General features: G+C 51.7%; 9 protein-coding genes across 9 annotated transcripts; 3 read left to right on the top strand and 6 right to left on the bottom strand.

The window, feature by feature from the left end:
• Nucleotides 1-1,091: 1,091 nt before the first annotated feature.
• GLOTRDRAFT_93898 (uncharacterized protein) lies at nt 1,092-3,096 on the bottom strand (the record flags this gene model as incomplete). The annotated part of the gene is made up of 4 exons (XM_007868383.1): nt 1,092-1,146; nt 1,241-1,649; nt 1,676-1,694; nt 1,798-3,096. 4 exons carry the CDS (start codon nt 3,094-3,096, stop codon nt 1,092-1,094), a joined length of 1,782 nt encoding a protein of 593 aa, XP_007866574.1.
• A 510-nt stretch (nt 3,097-3,606) lies between these two features.
• GLOTRDRAFT_129736 (uncharacterized protein) lies at nt 3,607-4,950 on the bottom strand (the record flags this gene model as incomplete). Its single annotated transcript, XM_007868384.1, has 1 exon — nt 3,607-4,950. The coding sequence occupies one exon, from the start codon at nt 4,948-4,950 to the stop codon at nt 3,607-3,609; it is 1,344 nt and encodes a 447-aa protein (XP_007866575.1).
• Nucleotides 4,951-5,333: 383 nt separating this feature from the next.
• Nucleotides 5,334-6,693, top strand: GLOTRDRAFT_129737 (uncharacterized protein; the record flags this gene model as incomplete). Its single annotated transcript, XM_007868385.1, has 2 exons — nt 5,334-5,352; nt 5,414-6,693. The coding sequence occupies 2 exons, from the start codon at nt 5,334-5,336 to the stop codon at nt 6,691-6,693; spliced, it is 1,299 nt and encodes a 432-aa protein (XP_007866576.1).
• A 1,898-nt stretch (nt 6,694-8,591) lies between these two features.
• GLOTRDRAFT_129738 (uncharacterized protein) lies at nt 8,592-8,903 on the bottom strand (the record flags this gene model as incomplete). Its single annotated transcript, XM_007868386.1, has 1 exon — nt 8,592-8,903. One exon carries the CDS (start codon nt 8,901-8,903, stop codon nt 8,592-8,594), a length of 312 nt encoding a protein of 103 aa, XP_007866577.1.
• An 812-nt stretch (nt 8,904-9,715) lies between these two features.
• On the top strand, nt 9,716-10,472 carry GLOTRDRAFT_129739 (uncharacterized protein; the record flags this gene model as incomplete). Its single annotated transcript, XM_007868387.1, has 3 exons — nt 9,716-9,867; nt 9,929-10,062; nt 10,129-10,472. The coding sequence occupies 3 exons, from the start codon at nt 9,716-9,718 to the stop codon at nt 10,470-10,472; spliced, it is 630 nt and encodes a 209-aa protein (XP_007866578.1).
• Nucleotides 10,473-11,526: 1,054 nt separating this feature from the next.
• GLOTRDRAFT_129740 (uncharacterized protein) lies at nt 11,527-12,504 on the bottom strand (the record flags this gene model as incomplete). Its single annotated transcript, XM_007868388.1, has 1 exon — nt 11,527-12,504. One exon carries the CDS (start codon nt 12,502-12,504, stop codon nt 11,527-11,529), a length of 978 nt encoding a protein of 325 aa, XP_007866579.1.
• A 5,758-nt stretch (nt 12,505-18,262) lies between these two features.
• Nucleotides 18,263-19,812, bottom strand: GLOTRDRAFT_93902 (uncharacterized protein; the record flags this gene model as incomplete). Its single annotated transcript, XM_007868389.1, has 2 exons — nt 18,263-19,701; nt 19,767-19,812. 2 exons carry the CDS (start codon nt 19,810-19,812, stop codon nt 18,263-18,265), a joined length of 1,485 nt encoding a protein of 494 aa, XP_007866580.1.
• Nucleotides 19,813-20,686: 874 nt separating this feature from the next.
• Nucleotides 20,687-22,168, top strand: GLOTRDRAFT_121563 (uncharacterized protein; the record flags this gene model as incomplete). Its single annotated transcript, XM_007868390.1, has 2 exons — nt 20,687-20,830; nt 20,889-22,168. Exons 1-2 carry the CDS (start codon nt 20,815-20,817, stop codon nt 22,166-22,168), a joined length of 1,296 nt encoding a protein of 431 aa, XP_007866581.1. The 5' UTR covers nt 20,687-20,814.
• Nucleotides 22,169-22,930: 762 nt separating this feature from the next.
• GLOTRDRAFT_24926 (uncharacterized protein) lies at nt 22,931-23,170 on the bottom strand (the record flags this gene model as incomplete). Its single annotated transcript, XM_007867885.1, has 1 exon — nt 22,931-23,170. A coding segment is annotated over one exon (240 nt), but the record flags the coding sequence as incomplete, so codon positions are not given.
• Between the last annotated feature and the right edge of the window lie 187 nt (nt 23,171-23,357).

Raw genomic sequence — 23,357 nt, forward strand, 5'->3', positions numbered from 1 at the left:
GGGGGTCAGGGATGTGCACTTACCAGCACAGTTCGTTTCCAGCATTTCTGGGACGCAGGGCCGAGTACGACCGGCGGGGGTAGTGTGCGGCGCCGAGCCATACAAGCCCAGCGACCCGCGTAATTGTTCGTCCTGTTCTGTTCGTGTCACTGGAAATTTCCGTACTGGGGCTGTCGTCCGGCGTGTGGGATCTGATATGGTGATTTCTAGGGTGAAGTGCTTCGACTGTGTGTGTGTCACATATTTATCATCTTCCGACGCAGTACGCAATATTTAGCCACGTATCTCGAATTGAAAGCGATTGACAGACATTTCATCAATCTGCCTCCGGTTGACGCCTAGCAACCATGTACCTTCACAACGTTGCAGACCTTGAGCGCGAGTCGTCCGTCATAAATAGGCTACATGCGACATCATAAGGCGAAAGTCAATTCACAATGCAGCAATGGCCGAGAGCGGTTTCCACGCCACGCGGCTCGCCATCAGCCAATGAGATCTGTCCTACTCGCAAAGGATTACTTCTGCTCTCATCCTGTTTCAATGCGGCGTCTGCCTTTCATCATCCTTGCTCCCATTTCCTGTACTTGCAACAGACTGAACCATCCTTCTACCATTTGAACCTCCTGACTTTCGCTTCACCTTGGTTACGGCACTCTGTCCGCACCATGAATCATGATAGTCCTCTACCGGGGTTCATTGATTCGGGCGGACTACCGTACCTCAGCGGAGCACGACAAGATTGAATGCTCGCGCACAGGGACCTCTCTCGCTTGAAGTCTTGACTGGAGTCGGAGGGAAATGGTAAGCGTCGTCGAAGATGTACAGCCGTACGTCTTCCCGGTGTATGCATATCGATACGGTGCTGCGTGCAGTGAACGATGGGTCTCAGATCCCTCACTCGAGATCAGACAGTGTTCACGTTCTATCGACCTCCTTAAAGTGTCTTGGCACTGAATCAAGTTAACGCTTGCTCATACATCGGTGGGACCTTGCTCGCGCTGTCGCTCTGCTGGCCTTGCGTCTTCGTAATTTCCGTCTCTGCTACTTTACTGGTAACCATACATGCACATTCCTCCATCGCTCCGCGCTCGTCACAACGGATAAACAATCATGATGACGGCCACGGATCCACCGCTGCTGTCACACCTGTGATTCGTTCAGGACTCGGATTCTCTCTTGGTTACTTAGGTCTTTATGGACAATGACTTTGTCAAAGACAGAAAGTGATTCAGTTATGTACCTCGAAACACCTTTCGAGCTGGGTTTTGATCCGGCAGTCTTGCTGTCAGAAAGGCGCCAGACAGGTTCCCAAGGTCGTGCCTGGCAGCCCCGTCGAGCGCGCGCGGACGGTTCGGGCGCTTGGGCGCTCTCTGGATAGGGATAGGCGTTATTCTTCGCGGACACCCTGCGCGACTGCTCTATTTGGCCTGCCGCCAGCGGTGCAGATGACATGCGGTGTGTAATGTTGTGTACTTTGATTGCCGGCACCTGTTGTCGCACTCCTTCGTCGTATGTAGATGAGGAGAATCCCTCCAGATGGAGTGAACTCATACACTGGCAGACATCGAGCCCAAGTGCTGTCCCGAACATTTGTATCAAAAAAAGCTCAGGTTTGTCTGTATCTCTGGATAGAAACGCGACTAACAGACCTATACAATATCCGATACGTACTTACCACCCTTAACGAGGTATGTCTATACATTACATGAAACTACGAGGGAGCATCTCGACTATCGTGAAAGCAGTTCAAGATGGCCACAACAAATTTTGAACGGTGACACCTCTCAAATTCCTCACCATCTCATAGACATTCCCCTCGAACGCATATTGGTGGGTGAGAGCAAACGTCGGGTCCGCGTCTCTCAGGGATGGACCAAATTCCCAGTTCGTGCTTTCCGCCTTATTGTACTCTCTAATCCACGCCTCGGATGCGAGGCAGATCCCCTCACTGCAGCCTACGAGCTGCGGCTGAGCCTGCGTCGCCGAAAGAATCAGACGGATCGCGGGATGAGTCGAGACCGTGATTGCTTGCTTGTACCTCCTAGGTACGCCCCCGAAAGTGAACTCTGGAAACACCGTCCTGGTTTCCAATCTCCATTCTGGAAGGTCAGTTGTGATGACCTCCAAGTGGGATCGGCGAATAGCAACGAGACGATTGTTGGTGACACCTCCAGCATCCTTGCGGCACCATTCGTATGTTATATTCCTGTTTGAGAGCGTCATAAGCGCCTTCAAGCGGCTGAGGCAGCCCCAATATCTTCCTAGCGTTGCGAGTCTGTATCGGAAAGATCCCAGAAAGAACACGAGCCTTCGACAAGCTCGGTGGTTGAGAAGGAGGGTGAGAATCGGAACCTGAGCGAGGTAGTACGCAACGACTATCATCCAGTTCAGCCGCCCCACATCGTATGCAGGGGTAGGACTGGCCGCGTCATTCACTGCACGCCAGAAGTTCCCAGTGGCTTCGCCGAGGTATTTGAACATGGTGACGAGACAGTCGGGTACGGAGGCCCCTTCGACTTGAAGCTCGGGATGTAGTTCCTTCATGTGTCTGAATCCTGGCAATTCCTTTTCGTGCCTACTCCACCTGTACCCGTCAATAAGGCCCAGGTAGTCACCTCGAACGAAGTCCTCGGACGCGTCGGCCACTTGTTTGGCCAACTTCGCGATCCGCGGAATTGCATAGCTCCTCATGGCATTCATCATACGCTCCTCAAACCGCTCTTCGGGACCACGAAGCGCTCCAAAGAAGCGCTCGACAGCGGCTTCGTCGCTCGAAGTAGGCTGTCCATTGACGGCCAGCACGAAGTGCACGAAATCCGAGTCGTTACCCCGCTCTTCCATTGTGATCGCCACCGTCTTCTCAGGCACCCCCGTCGAAACTGCCATAGCTATGTCATCAAGGAGTTGAAGCTTCTGGTCTCGATACTGGGGTGTGTCGACTGCTGGGGGATGTGATTCTGCAAGTCGTGGTATAATATGAAGGATTTGTAATTCTTCGGTGAGGCGTTCTTGTAATTCGTCTTTCCCTGGCATTTTATCAGTATATTTGCTTCGATGCGCTTCGGGAGCACCCCTACCGTTGGCTAGGCTTGTCATGGTCATCGAAAGAAAGACGTGAAAGCTAAATTGGTAACAGACTCGGACGCTGACACGCTCCTAGAACATGTGGATAGTTCTGACTAAATAGTCATAAGTCGAAAGAACGACAAGCTCCGCTGTGAAGATGCGTCAGGTAAGTGATTCCCATACATCTGAACTCGAGTAAAGTATCCGTAGATCTTTGCTTTGTGAGTCATCGAGACACGATGTAGGGGATTGTTCCATGGGCCGTCAGCCACTGCGGATGTTACAACGCTTAGCTCACGCGGTATCAGGCGACGACCCCAGAGACGTCCTTAAGTACGCACCAAGTACAGCTGGCGAGTCAGTCCCCATTCGCTGAGGTGTCTGATCATGCTCACGCCCGGGACCCTGCCATTGAATACATCGTGACGAGCTAGTCCACGCTTATGACACTTCTTTAGTTCAAAACCGGGTGTTTGCTTGAGAGGAGCATTTAACTAAGCACATGGTACAATGTATGTATACAGGGAGGTTGTGGAGGACCTAATAGTCCATTGGACTTGGGTCGAGCCAATCGATGAGACTTATTTCCTTCGCCTCCTTTATCGACTGGTAGACATCCTCCTCGAACGGAAACCGATGTGTCAGAGCCCACGTTGAATCCACTTCTTGCAGAGAAGGACCTGCTGTCCACATGGCGCCTGGGTGTGCGTCATTGTACCGTGAGATCCACTCTGAGCAAGCATAGCAGACCCCGCCGCTGCACCCTACAAGCCTGGTTTGTGCGGTAGAACCCAATTTAAGAATGAGGCGGATGGTGGGGTGAGTGGAGACCGTCAGGGTAGGCTTGTACTGGCTGCATATTTTGCCAAAGGTCGAATCTGATACTGATATTGCGATACGAGTGGCCCTGTCTTCGGCGGCCTTGATAACTTCCAGAGCAGATCGATGCATGACCACAGGACGATCATTGACGATTCCCGCAACATCATCGGTGCACCATTCATATGTTATCTTCATTTCTGTGCGTTTCGCAAGGGTACGCAACCGCTCAAGGCAGGCATGATACCTCCCAAGCATTGCGAGTTTATACCTCAACCCCCCCACAAAAAGCACAATGACTGCTCGAGTGCTGCGGCGGATGAGGCGATTGAATATGGGAGCCTTGGAGAGATGGTGTGCTAAGACCAAAAGCCCGTTGACGAACATTGCATCATGTGTGGTGAATGATGGGTTGTCCGCAGACTGGTGCACCTCTGAGGTACGCTCCCGAAGACGCTCGAGAAGAATGGTGAGAGCCTCCGGCACTGATGCGATTTCAAGCTCTGGGAAACGGTTTCTAAACGCTTGAAATCCCGGTACCTCTTGTACGTGAGGACCCCAGGCGTCGTCGGCGATGTCTTGTATGAGGTCGTCCTGGAGGAACTGCTCGATAGACTCGGCTACTTGTCCCGACAGCCTCGCGATGCGAGGCATGGCATAACTCCTCATTGCCTCCAGCATGTGCGGCACAAAATGGTCTCCAGGATACAACAGAGCTTTGAAAAATCGCTCAGCGGCGGCCTCCTCGCGCGAGGAAGGCAGCCCATTAACAACCAAAATGAAGTGGACGGAACTGGCACCCCTTTCTTCCATTGCATCCCCTACTTTCTTGTTGCATTCTCCAGTAGCAATAGCTGAAGCAATGTCATCAAGGATAGTGAGCTTCTCATCCTTGAACTTTGTGTGATAGATTCCGTTGGGGAAGGAGGTTATAGGCGGTGGAACCAATTCGATGATCTGCAGCTCTTCAGTGAGTCGAGCGTGCTTGTGGTCTGAGCGAAAGCCTGTATGAGTGTATGGAGAGCTGCGGAGAACTAGAGATTTCGCACCATTGGTAAGATTCATGCTGGTGACTGCAAGTTGTCTTGTGCTAATGAGAAAACTCACCAAAGACAATGTCAAAACAATCGTCCACGCGCAGAAAGCGCGCACATTGTTATTAACTCACTCGACCCCCGGCGGCTCACACTGGAAGTATACTTGCTTGGGGTTTCCTTTAGCTGGACCCTCGAAGCTATACAAGTGACTCAAGCTCGTCAAGCTGTGAGTGGTTCAATATTTGCATGGGATATTAGTCCTAACACCAGAGAGCCTTGTTTTGCGTAGGTAGTACAGTACGGGCCTCGGCTTCAGCGGCCTGACCCGGCCGGCCTGACCTAAATATGCCTTGGTTTGGCCCGGCTTGTGCTTTGAAGCCGGGCCAGTCACAGCACTATCTAGCCTCAACCATGGAGAGCCTCACAAATGGTACGATGTTCAATGGCTACCCAATCTGCGAGTGTACTGAAAAGACGATGTCATGTTTAAGACGAAAAGCAGCAGCGACTTACCGAAGAACTACAGATACTTCAAATCATGCCGCGACTTAGAATCGCGCTGCCCGCGCGGCCGAGAGGTGTCGCCGCTATGCCGGCCAACGATCGGAAGCTCAAGCTCCTTGATGACATAGCCATGGCTGTCTCAACGGGGGAGAGTGGCAAGACGGTAGCTGTCGTAGTGCAAGAAAGGGACAACCGTGCTGTACACTTCACGCTGGCCGTAAACGGGCTGCCTGGGCCACGCGACAAAGCCGCTGCTGAGCAGTTTTTTGGATCCTTGCTTCACCCAGAGGAGCAGTTTGAGGTACACATGATGAACACCATAAGAAGCTACGCCATGCCGCGCATTGAGCGCCTGGCTAAGAAAGTCACCGACGCCTCCGAGATGTTCCTCGGGGGTGGATTTATAGACTTGCTGGAGGACTGCAGCTGGGGACCTCACAAAGACCAATTGCCGGGATTCGAATTCATGAAAACAAAGCTTGCACGTCTTGAAGGTGCCTCCATGCCCACATGTCTCGCAATGGTATTCAGCCACCTCCACGAATCCGCCGCCAAGCTTTCTGAGCCAGCAAATGAATCAGCCGGCGGTTCCCCCTCGCATGCGAAGTGGATTAATTCGATTATCCTCTTTGCGTATTACCTGGCTCGAGCTTCCGTCTTCTCCATCCTCGCCAGCCACCCAGAATGCAAAGGGAATACGCGTTTCCTCAGCTTGTTCAGGTATAGGCTATCCATGCTCGGAAGATACTTTGGCTGTCTAGAGCGTCTGAAAGCACTTGTCCACTACGCTGGAGGGAATATATCATGGGAGTGGTACTGCGAAACTGGTGCGGGGATCGTCAACGATTACCCGGTTACTATGCGTCGATCCCATCTGGAAATCATTAGATCTGGGTTGCCCCAGTGGATGGATGACGATGACAGAGAGGAGGCAGACATGATTTTGGGGAAAGAATGTCCAAAATACAAGAAGACGGTTCTAGTTTCGACTCACCCCGCTCTCCGGCTCATTCTTGGGACCAGAGGGTCTCATCTCCAACTCATAGGTTGCAGTGATGGGATCTGTCTCACCACCGGAGAGTGGATAGAGGAATATAACTTGGCGAAGAAGACAGAGTGGCGGTTCGGCCCGTCCTTGAGAGAATCCGACCCATCATTCGCTCTGACACATATATTTTCATTCGAGGACAAGGTCTACGATATAGTTGAAAATATGAGGGGCCTTGCCGTTAACGACGAGATGAGGCCTCGCGATCACGATTACTAATGTGTAATACACTTCCCCTGGTCTTCGCGTCGTGTATTTCGGCCTCGCGTAGGGTAGGGAGCGTGGCGGCTGTCAATATGAGTTCTATGCTTATACGTACGCTTCCTATACCAGACGACTCGGTCGTCGGGCCCACCCAGTGCCGCGAAAGAGCCATTTGTATAGTTGGGCACTATTGGTGTTCGTCTTATCGTGGCATGACGCTGGACGTACATGGGCTTGCACTGCCAATTACATCCGATGATGCGCTAACGTTGGTACTGCAACTTGAATCCAAATACGAACTCGCCATGATTCCTATGACTCTCGCAAGCTGACACGGCCTGTGGCTGGTGAAGTCGGGCATGCTGCCGAGGAAAGGATTGCATAGTATTCAGCGTCGTGACTTGTACTTGAAGTTTGAGACGGGATGGCTGACTGGAGGTCAGAGCTCATCTACTCAGCGCATGACATCTGTATTTCCCTACTTCCGTACCATAGCTGCGGTCCTAGTCCTCTGGACAGGAAGATAGATATCGCAGCATTGCATGATTGTGAGCACCCCAGAGACTCTGGTCCGAGGATACCATACACATAGTCGGATTTTTCCGAAGGCAAACTTGAAGAGACAGCCTGAAGCCTAGGTTCCGCGGTAGGTCTGTTCTTCACGAACTTGCTACCCAACCTCGTAAAAATCCAAGCCGACTCACGCTCCAACGTCGGACATGGACGGGATGGTCACTCTTCTGAACCAGACTCGAGATGCGAGGAAGTATAGCTCAGGTTGGGTACGGGCAAAGGCCGAGAACCGTTGCCACGCCACTCGGCTCGCCATCAGCCAATCAGATCTGTCCCGCATACTCAGGATACTCAGACTCATGATCAGAGCTCTCGTCTTACCACTCATCCTGCGTCTGCGTATCACCAACCTTGTTGCACACCTCCTGTGCTCGCAACGTACGCCATCTCCCCTCTGCCGGTGGGCCGCTTCACCTTCGTCGGGCACGCCAGTGGTTACGCATGGTGATAATCCTCTGTCGGCGTTACATTGATTCGTGCGGACGACCCTACCCAGCGGAGCACAATAGGGTGAAATGCTTGTGCAAGGGATACCTTCAGCCATACAAGGTCATAATGGAGCAAGGAAGGGCTCAAGTAGTGACGTGTAGGATTAGAAGGACGGTGCGAGGTGCGTCTATACCGGTACGTTCGATATGCGCAACCGCGCCTGAATTTGTGCACCTCGGAAATATACCAGAGTGAGCCCAGGAGCTTTTGATTTTGATGGGCTTGCGCCGTGTGATGGACCTTTGATCGCCGTGTTGGCTGTTCCCTCTTCTGTCGAGTTGGCCTGTCTTACTCTTCCTTTACTCTCCCTCTTCCGACTCCCAAATGTTCGAGATCAAGTCACTACACTACATGTGCGGTCTCGTTTGAAGGACAGGATAATCCAGGCTGAACAAGGTTGCGAACTATCCCTGGTCCCGGTGTCGTATATACGTGCTGTCTGCGGTGAGCGATCAGTCACAGATCAGTCACTCGAGATCAAGCACAATGTTCACGCTTTTCGACCCTCCTTGGCATAGCCCCCAAGTTATCGCCCACTCGTAAACCGGACGAACCTAGGACAGGTAGGCCCACAGGAAGGTGTTCGATGTGCCCATGTAGCGGCGTAGATTCTTGTTCTGCGCTGCTTCACTCGAGCTTCATCGACGGGCCGTCGTACACCATCACCCTCCGTTTTTCCGTACTCGTCATACCTGATGGAACAAACGCAGAGTCGATCAAGTGCTGCGACCACCATGCTCAGCGTTGCGATCCAGACTCGCTACGGTAGGTCTAGACCTACATTTTGCTGTTCGGGCGGCTGCGTGGCTGGGTAACCTCGGATCATCCTGCGCGTTGGATATGGGCCGCGTCTATTTCGCCTTCCGCTTCGTATCGGGCTCCACGACGTGCGTCTGGGAGGTGCAGTCGAAGAAGCCGAGCCCTCCAGCGTTACTCCCAGCGGGCGCGCGTTTGTTCGCGCCGTGCATCTTTGGGTGCCCGGACGCTCTCTGGCCCGACGTCGACACGAGGCGCACCCCGCACGCCTCCTTCATGGTGGCTGCCATGTGCATCCGATGACGCGCACCCATAGAGTCGCGTCGCATCCCGACGCACGCATCACTTTCTGTTTTGACGTGACCGCCAGGGACGTCTATTAGTACAGGTACGCTGTGGATCTCCATGTGAAAGTCGATGAGATCACCATGCGGTGCCCAGCCTGGGCCAGAGCCCGCGGTACATAAACGAACTCGCGGTTATTCCTACGAAGGGTTCCGTATGTTCTTCCGTTGTAATATAAGAAGAGCTAATCAGGTTCTGGAGGAAAACATATCCATTCTATATGCTCAAAGTCTGGGACTCCGGAGCGAGGAACTCCCTCCGCGCAATCGTACGACTGCAGTCAGGGCAGGCAGTGGGGCCACTTACGTCGGGTGATCGTCATTGGAGGGCGAGAGAGCGGGAGGATGAGTATATGAACTCATGACAGCTGTCCAGCTGACTCCGAGCCGTCACCTGACGTAAGCGATCGCGAGCAGCTTCGACAGCCAAATCCGCTGAAAGTTTGCCTTCAGAAGCGTTTTAGCCTTCACCCTGGCAAGCACCGGAGGCAGGGACGGGGAACTGCGTGTCTGGAATGGCTCGCCCCCCCACGCAGGATTGAATTTCGGCCCCTCTCCGCACCGCGAACGCACGTGGGCACAGCGATCAGCTGTCCCAAAACGTCATCCGTCCTTCCTAAATTGGCACCCGCACCAATTGCAGACCGGGCCCTGGTCAAGTGAGCCAAGTTCGGACGCGGGCTGACTGCGAAGCGAAACAGATCAAAGGAACGAACGGGCGGATGACAGGCGCCCCCAGCCTTCCCACGTCCCCCCGCGCCTGCATATAAACCCGGTCATGCGCCGGACATGCTGCATCTTCCTTCGTGAAGTCGTACCACCCCTACCCATATAACGCCCCTTAGACGTCTCACTCGACGACCACTGTATACGCCATGAAGTTCTTTACGACCGCCGTTGTTGTCCTCAGTGCCTCGCTCGGCGCCCTCGCTCAGAGCAGCGCGGCCCCGTCGGCCACTGCAGGACTTACGTCCTGCATCATTAATTGTGTCACTACCGCTGCCCAGCAGAACGGCTGCTCGTCTTTGTGAGTATCGGCAAGCTGTCTTGGGATGATTATCACCACACGCTGACCGCGATGACCGCAGCACTGACCTGACGTGCGTCTGCACGAACACGAACTTCCAGCAGTCCGCGCTGTCCTGCCTTCAGTCGTCCTGCTCGCAGCAGGAGGTCCAAACCGCCACTCAGCTTGAGCAGTCGCAGTGCGCCGCCGCTGGATGTGAGTCTTCTCTCCCCGACCGACTTCCGTGAAGTGAGTCTGGGTCTGACGTCATGCTATTCTTAGATTCTTCCGCCGCGAGCGGTTCTTCTACCGCCACCTCCCCCGCGTCGTCCTCGGCCGCCTCGGGCGCGTCCTCGCTCTCCTCCGCCGCCTCGTCCGCCTCCGTGTCCATCTCCTCGGGCGTGTCGTCGGCGCTGTCTTCGGCTTTGTCGTCGGCGTCTGCCGCGGGGTCCTCGCTCTCCAGATCTGTCAGCAGCCGCGTGAGCTCGCTCAGCACGGCTGCCACCAACACAGCTTCAAACTCGAGTGCTGCTGGGCAGGCGACTGCATTGACGAGTGCTGGCGTGTGGATGGGGGTTGTCACTACGGTCGTTGGTGCGGTCGTTGGTGCTCTGGCTGTGTTGTAACCCGTCAGTGGAGTTGCACTCGTCAGAGGAAAGGATAGCATGCATTAGCTCAAAACGTACTGTAGTGTTTGTATAAGTTGTCGTTAGGACAGTTATTGGTCTATTGGATGTTGTTGCTTCGAACGCTCTGCAGCCGTCTATTGGTCGACTCATTGGCATGTCACACGGTTGTCGCCAGTTCGGTATCTTCACATCCTGCTGTATTACCCATCTCAATGCTTTCAAGTGGCGGATGTGTCAGGACTTCGGTACCGTCTGTTATAGTCCAGTGGTTCGCAGTGAGCATAGGCAGCACAAGGATGAGACTAACCATCATAATACTTGGTGGAAATTCCTACGACCAGGCGTTGTCAGTCTTGAGAAGATCAAAATTGTTGTCAGTCTTGAGAAGATCAAAATTACATAGCGCATGGTACTTTGTCGTGTGCACTTTTGAGTCCAAACTCATGACATCGGATTTGGACTCGGAGTCGGCTCGGATTCTCACGCGCCCACCAGCCTTCTTACCTCGTTTTCAGGTCCGAGCTAAATGCGAACTTGCAGGTGCATAGCGAGGTACTCGAGCTTTGTGAATCGTCGAGGAAGTTTACCATTGGTGCTGTCAGCCTCAGCGTCGGTGGACGCCACGAGGTGCGGGATACTGACTCGCTGAGTCTCGCTCGGACTACTTTGGACCTACGCCACGAAGTGGGATTCGGATATGAAATTTGATGGAAACAGATTACAATTGCGTGTCGTTCGTATGTATGGCAGTGCGTTACTCAGTGAATAGCTCAACACTGCCTTTAGATTCCGGGACGGAAAGATTCGCGCAACCCTTCTTTCGAATGGGACAGGGATCTTCTGTCCCAGGCGCTTACAGGGGATTCCACCAACATTCTCGGTAGGGTCAACACCTACCCAGAGAGTTTTACCTAGTACCTGGCGAGCTCGAATCACCTTAAACCTCCGCCACGCAGAACTATCCGGATATCGACTCAATGGATACAAATTACATTGGTATCTGTTGGATGCTCGTTATATAAGTATGACAGTGGTCTACTGTGCGAATAGCTCAATACTGCAGATTCCAGGACGGAAACATTGCCGCAAACTTCCTTTCAAGGGTGACGGAGGATTCTCTTTCCCAGGGTCTCGCAAGGGAATCCATGAGCATAGTAGGATCAACACCTGCGGGGAGAGCAGGAATGTGTTCCTCTGATGCAGAATCGTTGGGAACCCAGCCGTGTCCGATAACGCTCCCCGCCTCCGATTGGCATCTCGCCCAGTCCAGGACGTCCCGCGAGCCACGCCAGAACATACCTAGCTTTAGCAGGCGTCTCCTGAGTTGCGCGATGGACTTATTGTCCCCGCTCAGGACGCGGGATGAGCCGAGGACGTGTGCGACGAGGCACATGGGCTCGAGTTCGTCCTCGCCCGGCAGGACGATGTCCTTCGCCTCTTCGCACCACTCAACCCGCGTGTACGTTTCGTCGAGCATCCTCATGGCGAGATCCGCGGCGCGCAGGCTCGCTACCTCCCCGTAGACCCCCCGGAGGGCGTCCCAACCAGGGACCCAGTCGGACGCGGAGACAGGTTTGTCATCCTCCTTCTCCCATATCTCAATGGCCCTCCCTAACTCCTCCATTGTATGCTGATCGCCGTATAAGGACTTCCAGATTCCCGACATCCGCGCCTTGATGCTCGCGGCGCCGTATGTGTAGGTCATCTTACGAAGCTGTACGTGCGTCTCTGCCGCGTTCGCAGGTGCATAGGCGCGCAGCAGGGCAAAGATCTCCTCGGCGTGCTTCTCTTGGGACGGGGAAGGCCCGTTGCTGGCGCAAAGGAGTAACCGCGACATTGACGCGTCATCGAAGGCGGCGGCCACCGCGCCTCCTGAGTCGCCGGTGATCAGCAATGTAAACCCGTCCAACAACTTCATGATGCGGTCGACGCTGGTTGAACGTTCAGTGCGACGGTTGTGCGGATCGTCTTTTCGCTTGATGCGACTGGATGCTGTCCCGCCATCTACGCTGCTGTACAGCTCGACCATCTTCAACAAGAGAGATAGTGTGTCTCTCTTTGCTTGTACCATGAGCGGCGCCGGTGAAGGTTTCTCTAGTGCGGGATAGACTCACCCGATTGAGAAATCGGACAAGGTAAACCAGTTGTTGATATTTCAGGGTATGTGCCACAGGAAGATAGATAGTGGACGCCAACGTCGCTTTTTATGTCCTCCGGCAGTCATCTTTTTCGACGTCCTTGTAACAATCTGCGTGCTTGTAAAATCCGAGCACTCCGAGCAAAACATCTCAAAGTATCAGGAGATGAAACATACCCTTCCTGAAACCCGTGATGCTCGCCGTCGATCCCGGCACAGTCGAGTTTTGAGCTCATCAAGGCAACTTGAAGGCTGCCAGTAATAGTGGACGAATATGACCGTCACCAATCGGACGGCTACTACAGATCAGACAGTGAGACGATGTGCTTGTCTGAGTCTCCGAGCCCGGGCCTTCCGTTAATAGATTAACCGTGATCCATCCATTTCTGTAACTTAATGAACCACAAATGAGTAATGTAGCCATACACTGACTGGCAATGTACAAGAAATCATTGTCAGTCTATTTTTTGACAGGCTCACAGGTTCTCAATGTACAGGCTTGTTACCGCTTGTATGGGATGCATTTGTATCCTTTCACTTTTGTATCTTTTGTCACAGTGTTCATAGAATAATGAATCAAAAAATGGAATATATTTTTGATATTATATTCTAAATATAGGAAAATAATGAATGGACCCTACACAGCTCCGACAGGGCTCACCTACCAGCTCACCTCACCTCGTACTGCATGCTTCATGTGAGTGTCTGGTGATACATTACATGAGACATCGAAGAGAAGGACGAGGAGTAACCAATAACCGAATGTATCAATGTATCTGCTATGCTTCAGCAATGTTTCTCAACCCCGAGCCCTTTGTCCCAGAGCTGCACCGGGATGCCAGCTGAGCTTGAATATGACAGCCCCGGCATCCCGGCATCGAGACCCAGATCGGGATTTGATCTGAGCAGTTGCCAATAATGGCTGGCTGGGTATACCTGGCACTGCAGGCACCAGAAAAATGCGGAACAATATCGAAAAATCGGAATATATTTGTGGGGCCCAGTGCGACTACATTACAGCTATAAATAAGGGTGGGAATGTGCACAGCGCGCCACAGATCAGCAGCTCGCAGCACAGGCCTTGATCCCTTGCAAGGCCACGGCATACGGATCGGTGCCACATTCGAATACCTCCTCCGCGGAGTGCCCTTTGACGTCATGAAGGTGAAGGGATGCTGGGCAAGTGAGGCATTTGTGCTGTACCTGCGGAAGCACACCCAAATCATGGCACCTTACATGCTCGCTGTCACGGATGTGCATGAAAGCTTCATATATGCTACATGTCGCCAGTTAGATGACCATGAGTTCCTCTCCGCCTCCTACAACTCGGGTGTTCCACATTCGCGCGACACATCGCCGTTTCGGACTCCTAGCATCTGGGATTCGTTGCTCATTTGCGTCCTCCCCCGCTTTGTAGGCGAACGGTTTTGGGCCAGGAAGCTCGAGCACGGCTTTTGCCCACCAATTACCTACAGACACATCTATCTAAGGAGCGAGTACAAAGATAAGAGCCTCGCCGAGCAGATTCTAAGAAATGCAGAAGATGACCTCTTAAGGTTAGGGCTCCTCAGAGACCCGACATGATGAGCGTGAACCACGCTGACGAACTATTGAAATAATCCTACACAGCCCGGCAGTATTTGTACAAATGTTGGGTCAAAATCCGGAATCAAACGTTTGCGCTGAGATTGCCAAACAGGAGCAAGAAATCGCCCTCGCGAATGAATCAGACCGAATATTTGCGTGAGTTTCTTGCCGCGGGATAGCGCAAATGTCGCACAAATAGAGTCACATGATCTGCATGGGACTGATAACATCAATCACACCATCCCATACCATATGCCGCACACTCTCGGCCTATATAACTCCTGCATCATCAGTATGTTCAGAAACTGGAAGAGTATCACACATGCAAATCGAGCATCAGCGAAGCATCACTATAGATATGGTATGCGTACCATGTCGAGTAGAGACAATAGCTACAAGAGGCTGAGCGGAACTGAGGCAAGGACAGGCAGATGGTGGTGTTTGAAGGGAAAGAGAGGATGAGAGAGAAATTTGTTGAAGTCCAACTCCAACTGCTACAAGCGGAGATTGAACTCCGGCACATCGGCATGACGAAGCAGCGATGCGACATGTCACGAGACCAGCAGCACGTCCCCGTGCCGATTACAAGTCCTGAGTTTACGAAGGATGAGTCCTTACCTGCAAAATTGGGTGCGTGCCGAACATTGTACCCCGTGGGCATCGCAATGCTGAGAATGCGTGCGACTTTCTGGTTGTAGTCTTGACTACACTGTTTAATGTCCGCTTTAAAGTCCGCTTGTATTGGAGACTACAAAATCGGATTTGTAGTCTCTGCTTTCAATCAGACTGTGTTTTCGTCTTGAGTTGTTCATGTATTTCCGTAGTTTCTTCTATGAAGAGGTTTTTTTGGGTTATCTGTGGAATATTTTGAGCATTTTATCGTACCTCCGTCTTTTACTGCATGCTCGTTGTCGTCTGTGGCATGTTGTTACCGTGGGAATTGACTTCTGTGGCTGTTTGTAGTCGGTGGCTGAGGTGCCACACCAGTTGGGATCTCTGGCTTCTCATTGGCTCCTGCCTACTATGACATAGCTTGACTACAGAAAGCTCATTTCTGTAGTTGAGTGATGTCATAGTTGCCCACTCGCTCATTAGTCTAGTACTTGCAGCAGTTGAAGCATTTCAACTTGGTGGGCTGTGCTTCCTTTTATTGCTGTTTTCAGAAAACTTGGCATGTGACCAGTGCGCGCGATTTCATGCTCTCGGATGTGTCTCCGCGTTTTCGAATTTTATCTCGCCTGTGGCTGCCTCGTTTGATGTGATTCAAGTTGTGCCTGGCAGCTAAAATTCCAGGGCAGGGCCTGGCATATGTTTTTTGTGGATGAGTCTCTTGCTTCTCTCTGTATGAGCTATGTACTGATTTCTGGGGATGCTGTAGAGTTGTGAATTTTCATGGAAGCTGGAATGGGCTGCTGGGCTGAGGGAGGATTGGGATGGGCAGTCTGGATACTTGGATAGGGTATGGGATGGTTTTGGTAGTAGGAGGAGGTCTGGGTGCTGGATGGTGTTGTATTCTTTGTTGGATGATGTAATGGTCTGTTCTCTGAATCTTGTACTCTGTCATGCTTCAACTGCTGCAAGTACTAGACTAATGAGCGAGTGGGCAACTATGACATCACTCAACTACAGAAATGAGCTTTCTGTAGTCAAGCTATGTCATAGTAGGCAGGAGCCAATGAGAAGCCAGAGATCCCAACTGGCGTGGCACCTCAGCCACCGACTACAAACAGCCACAGAAGTCAATTCCCACGGTAACAACATGCCACAGACGACAACGAGCATGCAGTAAAAGACGGAGGTACGATAAAATGCTCAAAATATTCCACAGATAACCCAAAAAAACCTCTTCATAGAAGAAACTACGGAAATACATGAACAACTCAAGACGAAAACACAGTCTGATTGAAAGCAGAGACTACAAATCCGATTTTGTAGTCTCCAATACAAGCGGACTTTAAAGCGGACATTAAACAGTGTAGTCAAGACTACAACCAGAAAGTCGCACGCATTCTCAGCATTGCGATGCCCACGGGGTACAATGTTCAGCACGCACCCAATTTTGCAGGTAAGGACTCATCCTTCGTAAACTCAGGACTCGTAATCTGAGTCTATGTGTGGGTGGCAGGGACTATGATACAATTTGGTAGGATGTTACCTGGAGTCTGCAGGCATTATTAGTGTTGGGTGCAGGTTGCACTGTGGGTGGTCAGAGCGACACTGCACCTGCACCCACATACTCCATACCCTCGGCAGGTGCGGGTCTAAAACCTGCCGTCGAGACCGCGGCTCATTGGCTGATGCCCAAGGCCACCTGGGAGCACTACATAGGCATCGAGAATGGCTTACCAGGTGAGCCGGGCCAGGTCCTCATCCATTGCACATAAGTTGCTCGCAAGGCTGGTAGTGGTCTTAATATGCTCCCTAAATGACTGGTCAGTTAATTTCTAAGTCTAAAGTTGATCATTTCAGGTAAAAAAATGGGACCCCTCAACGAGAACCGCGGACCCATATAGCTGGTGTTGCGGGTTGCGATATGGCATGGTGTGGACAATCCACACACCATACCCGCACCCGAGCGACTCTCGGGTTGAATACTGCGGTGGCACCTGCCACCTGCACCCAACCTTCAGTATTATTGACTATCTCTTCCACTGGGGACAAAAGACCTGTGTCACAGAGCTGCCAATCTTTGATTGGTAGCAGAGGAACACTTTGATCTATGTTATTTGTGTCTAGTAGTGGAGCTGCTACTGTCCCTTGGGCTGGGTACAAATACAATTTCGTAGTCTTTTTGTAGCCACCAATACAGACCAACTTTTAATCTGTCAGAGGGAGGGACTTTTATGGTACAATGATGGCAGAGCCACAGGGGGACAACTTGAAAGTATGAATGAAGGGGACATTGCAGATACAGATCTAAGGGATTTCAATATGTGCATAAGAAAGAGTACTGTATACATCAATTGGAACATTTATACACCCAATGCTAACACTTATCAGACACCACTCAGGACTCGTGTCCTGCCATGCATAGCAATGGCCCTCTACTGACAAGTAAGTCTAAGTCAGAATATTGCGCAAAGGAATCCACGACGCAAATTCTTTGCAACCTGTATTGCAACCGTTGCACAAATGGCACATGTGCAAAATCAGCGCAACTGTTACACAAAAGTACTGATAATTATACTACCGACTAGTGATGCCACGGTCCGGCTCGGTCCGGTTATTTGCCCAAATTTCCAGACCTGGGACCGGACCCAAGGTCCAGTTCGGGTGAATGTCCGGACCGTGAACCTCAAAGAACCCAAAATGGTGTTCGGTTTGGTCAGGTTCCGGTTCGAACCCTTCAAATTACCATATTTAGGTACGGTTCGGGCATTGTGGCTCTACCTGGACCTCATTTCAGGTTCGGTCCACCCCAAAGCCGGACTGCAGACCAGAACCTGGGTCCGGTCCGAGGTTCGAACCGGTTCTCCGAGGTTCGGGAACCGGACTGCGGCATCACTACTACCGACATTTGCACGAACGCCCCTTGGATTTTTTCACCAGATTCTGGGCAGGCCGTGTAGCAAATGGAAGACGAGCGTGTTTGCCCCGAGCGGTCGGTTGCCCGAACAGCAGTCGCGTACCGTACAACGAGTAGATACAGCGACTATATACGAGTTCCGCATAAACTTTCACCCGCTACGGCCGCCTATGGCGGCCCCATCCTATCGCGCGCGAGCTCGCAAGCTCGACCGACAACCCCGAAATTCCAACACCAACGCCGCCGGACAAGCTCGCAGCAGACTTGAGCGAGACGGCTATTTTCGTCTGAGAGGTAGGCACGGTCGCGTCGTGCCGGGATCCCGGGGTCATGCCAAGCGGGCATTGACCCTCAATTTAGGGCGCTAAACTGGTGACTTGAATGTTCGCGATTAAAGTGACTTATGTCCTGGAATTACATGCGATACACTTGGCGGAGCAGTTTATACCGCGTCTCATCATTACTATTGATACATGCTCTCCAACAGGGTTCTACCATGGAGTTCCCAGCACTCCCCAGCGCACCTGAACCGTTTCCCTAGGGGGCAATCGAGAACGCGATGTCGGTCTTCGGCGATCCGCTGGGCAAGCTTGCGTCATCATCTGATTGCATTGCCGGAAGGTCTTGTGTAATTTTCCCTCTGACCAGATAGTTGAATGCTTCGTCTTCAACCAACTTCAACAACGCCTCGTCGACTTCATCGAAGATAGGATTGGCGACAACAGTTCCAGGGAACTGCCATTGCATGTAGTATTTCATGTGGCTTCCGAGGGTCGACCATCGGGTGCGTCGTATCTGATTGAAAAGGTCTATCCATTTCTGGCAGGTGAAGCAGCTTCGCTTGTTGCACGTTATAATTCTGGGCATCTTCTGCTTGTCGTGGTCAAGGTATGCCATGATGATAGCTACTTCACAGTGAAGTACTGGATGTACTAACTCGCCTGAATTCCAGCCGTGAAATATGGCCTTGAGTACTTTCCAGTCAATGTCGTTCAAGGGGACATTGGGACTCCTGGAATTCGCAAGGTATTCCACGACCACCTCTGGCCGAGTGCCTAACTTGAAAGCGCGCATACGCTTGTGTGATTGAGTACCCTCGGGAATCCAGCTGTATTGGATACTCTTCCGCTCTTCATGACACTGTATCGCCCAGTCCATAAGGCTCAGGATACCATGCCAAAATCTTCCCAGCTTCATCAGACGCGACACAAGTTTCCGGATTGAGATATGCTGGCTTATCATAACTCGGGATACGCCAAGGATGTGAGCAAGAAGACAGGTGCGCTGAATCTCATCGTCGTCGGGCACGATGATATTATTGACCTCTTTCCATTTCCCAGCCTGCGTATACAGATCTCCAACCATCTGCCTGACGAGCTGTGATGGGAGAAGGTCCGATATGTTGATATTGCTGTATACCAGTCCTAGGTTTTGGTAACCAGGGACCACAGACTCGGAAACAGGTGTTTCGTCTTCCTTTTCCAAGTTTTCGATGGCCTGTTCTAATTCCTTCATAGTGTCTCTGTCGCCGTATAACGACTTCCAGATCTTCCACATTCGCACCTTGATTGTCTGAGCGCAGAATGTATATATCATCTTGCGTAGCCGTACGCGGTTTTCCACCACATTTTCTCTCCTGGTGGCACGCAACAAGGTGAAGAATGCCTCTGTATGTTGCCGCTGTGCCGACGAAGGTACTCCATTGGCAGAGAGTCGTACCTGCGCTTGTGAGAAGTCCGTGAATACCGCGGACACAACCTCTCCTGGTCGTCCTGTGACCACGAATAATGTGATCTGGTCTAACACCTCTACTATAGCATTTTCGTCGTCGGAGCGCAGGCTTCGGTTACTGCGTGGGAGACCTCCGGGCGACTGGGTAGGTCTCGGATCCTGCCTGTCACCCTTACGCGGCGTATACGCCATATACCTGTCCAACATTCTCAGCGAAATGGAGAGTTTCTCCTGATTGCTACGCTCTAAGCAAAACATATGTTGGCCGATGACTCCCAAATAAGCATATGATTCCAGGGGGTGGCCTTACCTGCATATTCCCGCAACTCCTCTGGTGAAGCATTTGCTTGCTGCATCGTGCGTGTCCACGTTTGCCACTTTATGCTCGAGGCTGAGGGAAATGGCTGATATTTCAATGGGCAGGATACACTGCGAGACGAAGAAAACTGTTCTGCTCGACTGGAGCCTATCATTTATTATATGGTTCCTGCCCCGATTTGTTTTCTTTTGAGAACCTTGTACTGAAGAAATCTACGGATCTAGGGAGCAGAACAAACACCCGCTTGTGGTGCATCTTTCGCGTGAGGTTCTTTTGAGAACCTTGTACTGAAGAAATCTACGGATCTAGGGAGCAGAACAAACACCCGCTTGTGGTGCATCTTTCGCGTGAGGGTTATCAATGGCCGAGGCGTTTCGGTGCTTGTCATGACGATTCGACTACTGGATTTGAGAAGGAGCGGCTCCGTGAGTACAATCGCCATCCACACCTCCTCATGCCTGGATCCGCAACAAGGTGTCCTTGAATAACAGTCATGAGACAGTTCACGGTTGTCAGTAGTTTAGATTAAGATCCTCGCATCCTGACGGTGCCAGAATTGCATGCCCTCGGTCACAGTTTTTTGCGCCATACATATACTAGCCCTACAATGAATGCAAGAGACGTGATGAGTGATATGCGATGATACGCGGAAGACAATCTCTAATAGTCACTCACTCCGCCCACGTCTGATAAAACGTTACAGCAATACCTTAGATCACAGCCCGATGGATAAGGACAGTTCTCCTGTAACTGACCGTGTTTCCCGACGTATCATCGTGGTCGATCATCGACCAGCAACATTGAAAAGGAAGACTTTCCGACTTGGCCCGAAGTAGTCCCGACTCCACCGATGTGTTCCGTCTTGAAGCCCGAGCCCTTCGTCTAGCGTCCCTGAAGCCCGAGTCCGTCGTCTGGTTTCTCATTATGCCAGATCGAGGATAACGGCGTCCATCGCGGTATAAAATTGGCTCACAGAGCATACTCATTCGCCTCATTGATATCCATCTCTCTTACACGAGTGACCCCTACTCTCACTACAATGACCCTCACAAACGGTAGGACGGCCCTCGAACTCTCTGCCCTTCGGGTATACTGACGCTCACGTTTCTCAAGACGACAAGCAAGCTCGACTCACTGAAGAGCTGCAGCTTATCCAACTCATGCCTCCATACATAGGCATTTTTCCGAGTGGAATTGACAACACCGAGTCTTCAAATAAGAAGATCAATCTCCTTGATGATATAGCTATGGCTATCGCTACTGCAGTTCACAACAGAGTGGGGGTTGTGATGGAAGAGAGGAATGACGCGGTGCATTTTACTCTGGCTGTTAATGGATCGCCTTCCTCGGACGACAGAGAAGCCGCTGAGCGGTTTTTCAAAGCTCTGCTGCAGCAGGAAGGAGACTTTGCATTGCACATGCTGGACATCATGAGGAGTTATGCCATGCCTCGCATCACGAGCCTGGCTGGGCAAGTGGCCGAGTCCATCGGGCAGTTCCTCCGCGCGGACTTGATACGTTGTGTTGCCAACGACGACTCGGCACGTCATGACGAAGAAATACCGGGTTTCAAATTTCTCGCAGATAAGCTACCTGAGCTCCGAGGAACGTCGGTGCTGGAGGCTCTCTCGTTCCTTTTCAAGCGCCTTCAGGAACGTGCCGCGGCGGTGCATCGGTCTGCCAGTGACCCAGCATTCCCCGCACATGATGCAAGTCTCGTCAACGGGGTGCTATTCTTGGCATACCAACTCGCGAAGGCGCCCATATTTGGTCGCATCTTGGTTGATCGTAACACTCGGCCACCATCTGTGCATTTCGTTGGGAGGTGCAGGTATACAATTGCGATGCTGGGAAGATATTGGGGATGCCTGGAGCGTCTGCGTACGCTTGTAAAGCTGACGAGAAGGAATATCACCTATGAGTGGTGCCCCGACGATGTTGAGGGGATTGTCAATGATCAACCCATCGCCATGCGCCGGTCTGCTCTTCAGGTCATCAAAGCAGTCTCAGACTGGGGGAGACGTACCGTAATGTCGGTATCAGATTCGGCCTTCAACAGGTTATGCCTGCAGTACAAGGACACCGTGACGGTGTCCACTCACCCTGCTATTCGTTTGATTCTTAAAGCAGGGACCAATGCGGAGTCAGGACAAAGCAGACTCGTAGGCTGTAGCGGCGGAGTCTGCTGGACCTGTTCCGAGTGGATTGCACTGTACAATAGCACCGTGCACCAAGACAATCAATGGAGGATCGGTCCATCCTTGCTGGAGGTGGACACAACGTTCGCTCTGACACACCGATATCCATTCGAGGAGGACGTATACGAGTCAGCCAAGGACTTCAAGGCAATGACTCTCCACAATTGGCTAGACCCAAATCCGAGGGACTACTAGGGCTACACTCACCGTCTATAATGTACCATTTACCGATTTGAACGCTCATGTGAGCGATTTCGGAGCGAAGAGATGATGCAACTTTTCAGTAGTAGGCGGCGACTGTTTTGAATTTATGACTATGCGATCTGCTTACACATTTACGCGTGGCGAGGACTTCAAGTTCTATCAGTCAGTAGATAACGCAGCCAGTCCTACGCCTACATACGATATGGACAGCTAATTTGCATGAAAGTCGTCAGAGACTAAGAATCTCGAGATAGTTGAAGAGCGTACGCATGCGTTCACCCCTCTTTTGCTCGATTTGCGTGCCTCCACTACATAGAGCAAGAGCGCTACTGACCAGACCGGCGCTGATGCAGCCGTTTGACGCTAACATCAGGAAAACCCTCCGTAGCTAATTAGATATAAATTATGCTTGATCAGACAAAACGTAGCTTAGCCCGATAACTGGTGATGACGCGGCATAATGTTGCAAAATTATTCGGACGGTGTTCATATTGTCTGTGATTAGCTATAGTTTGAACGAGAGTTTGTTGTGGTATAGCGGGTGTTTGCACGGTCCTGGTTACTTGCAGGGGTCATATGTTCGAGTCCGTATGTAGCTTTATTTTCGAACACGTCACCCCCTGTAGTCAACCCAAGCGCATGCGGGATGTCATTATATTGATCTGTCCGATTTTAGCACATAGTCAAAAAGGTCCTATGTTGATCAAACGACATACATGAATGCAGGGTTGTTTAGACAAATGTAGCAAACGTGTGCCGGTCTAGGAATGGGTTTACAAAGAATGCTGCCGCCAAATCTAAGACAGTGCTGCTTGTCCAGTCCCGAGGGACGACAGGACCAAACTTAGGCAAGAGATGTACACTACGTTCAATCTGAGAAACTGGTATAATACTCGCCAAGCGTTCCCCATTCTGAATTGAGCGGACAACCCTGTACATCCCCGAGTTACGGTCTGGTTCCGCAGTGAAAGCCGAGAACCATTCGACGTATGCCAGGTGATCCGGCGGTGGTCGCTTGAATAAGGTCGCGACGGCGCGAGGCGGTAAAGCGAAGACTACGCGCACTTGCGCTACTCGAAAACCTGTTGTAGAGTTGCAACGTCAAATGGACAGCATAGGCAGGGATATAAGACTCACCTTGCAACCGCGAGTTGGCATTTCCAGAAGTCCCCATATTAAC

Source organism: Gloeophyllum trabeum, assembly GCF_000344685.1.
Source record: "Gloeophyllum trabeum ATCC 11539 unplaced genomic scaffold GLOTRscaffold_00007, whole genome shotgun sequence".
NCBI classification, from domain to species: Eukaryota; Fungi; Basidiomycota; class Agaricomycetes; order Gloeophyllales; family Gloeophyllaceae; genus Gloeophyllum; species Gloeophyllum trabeum.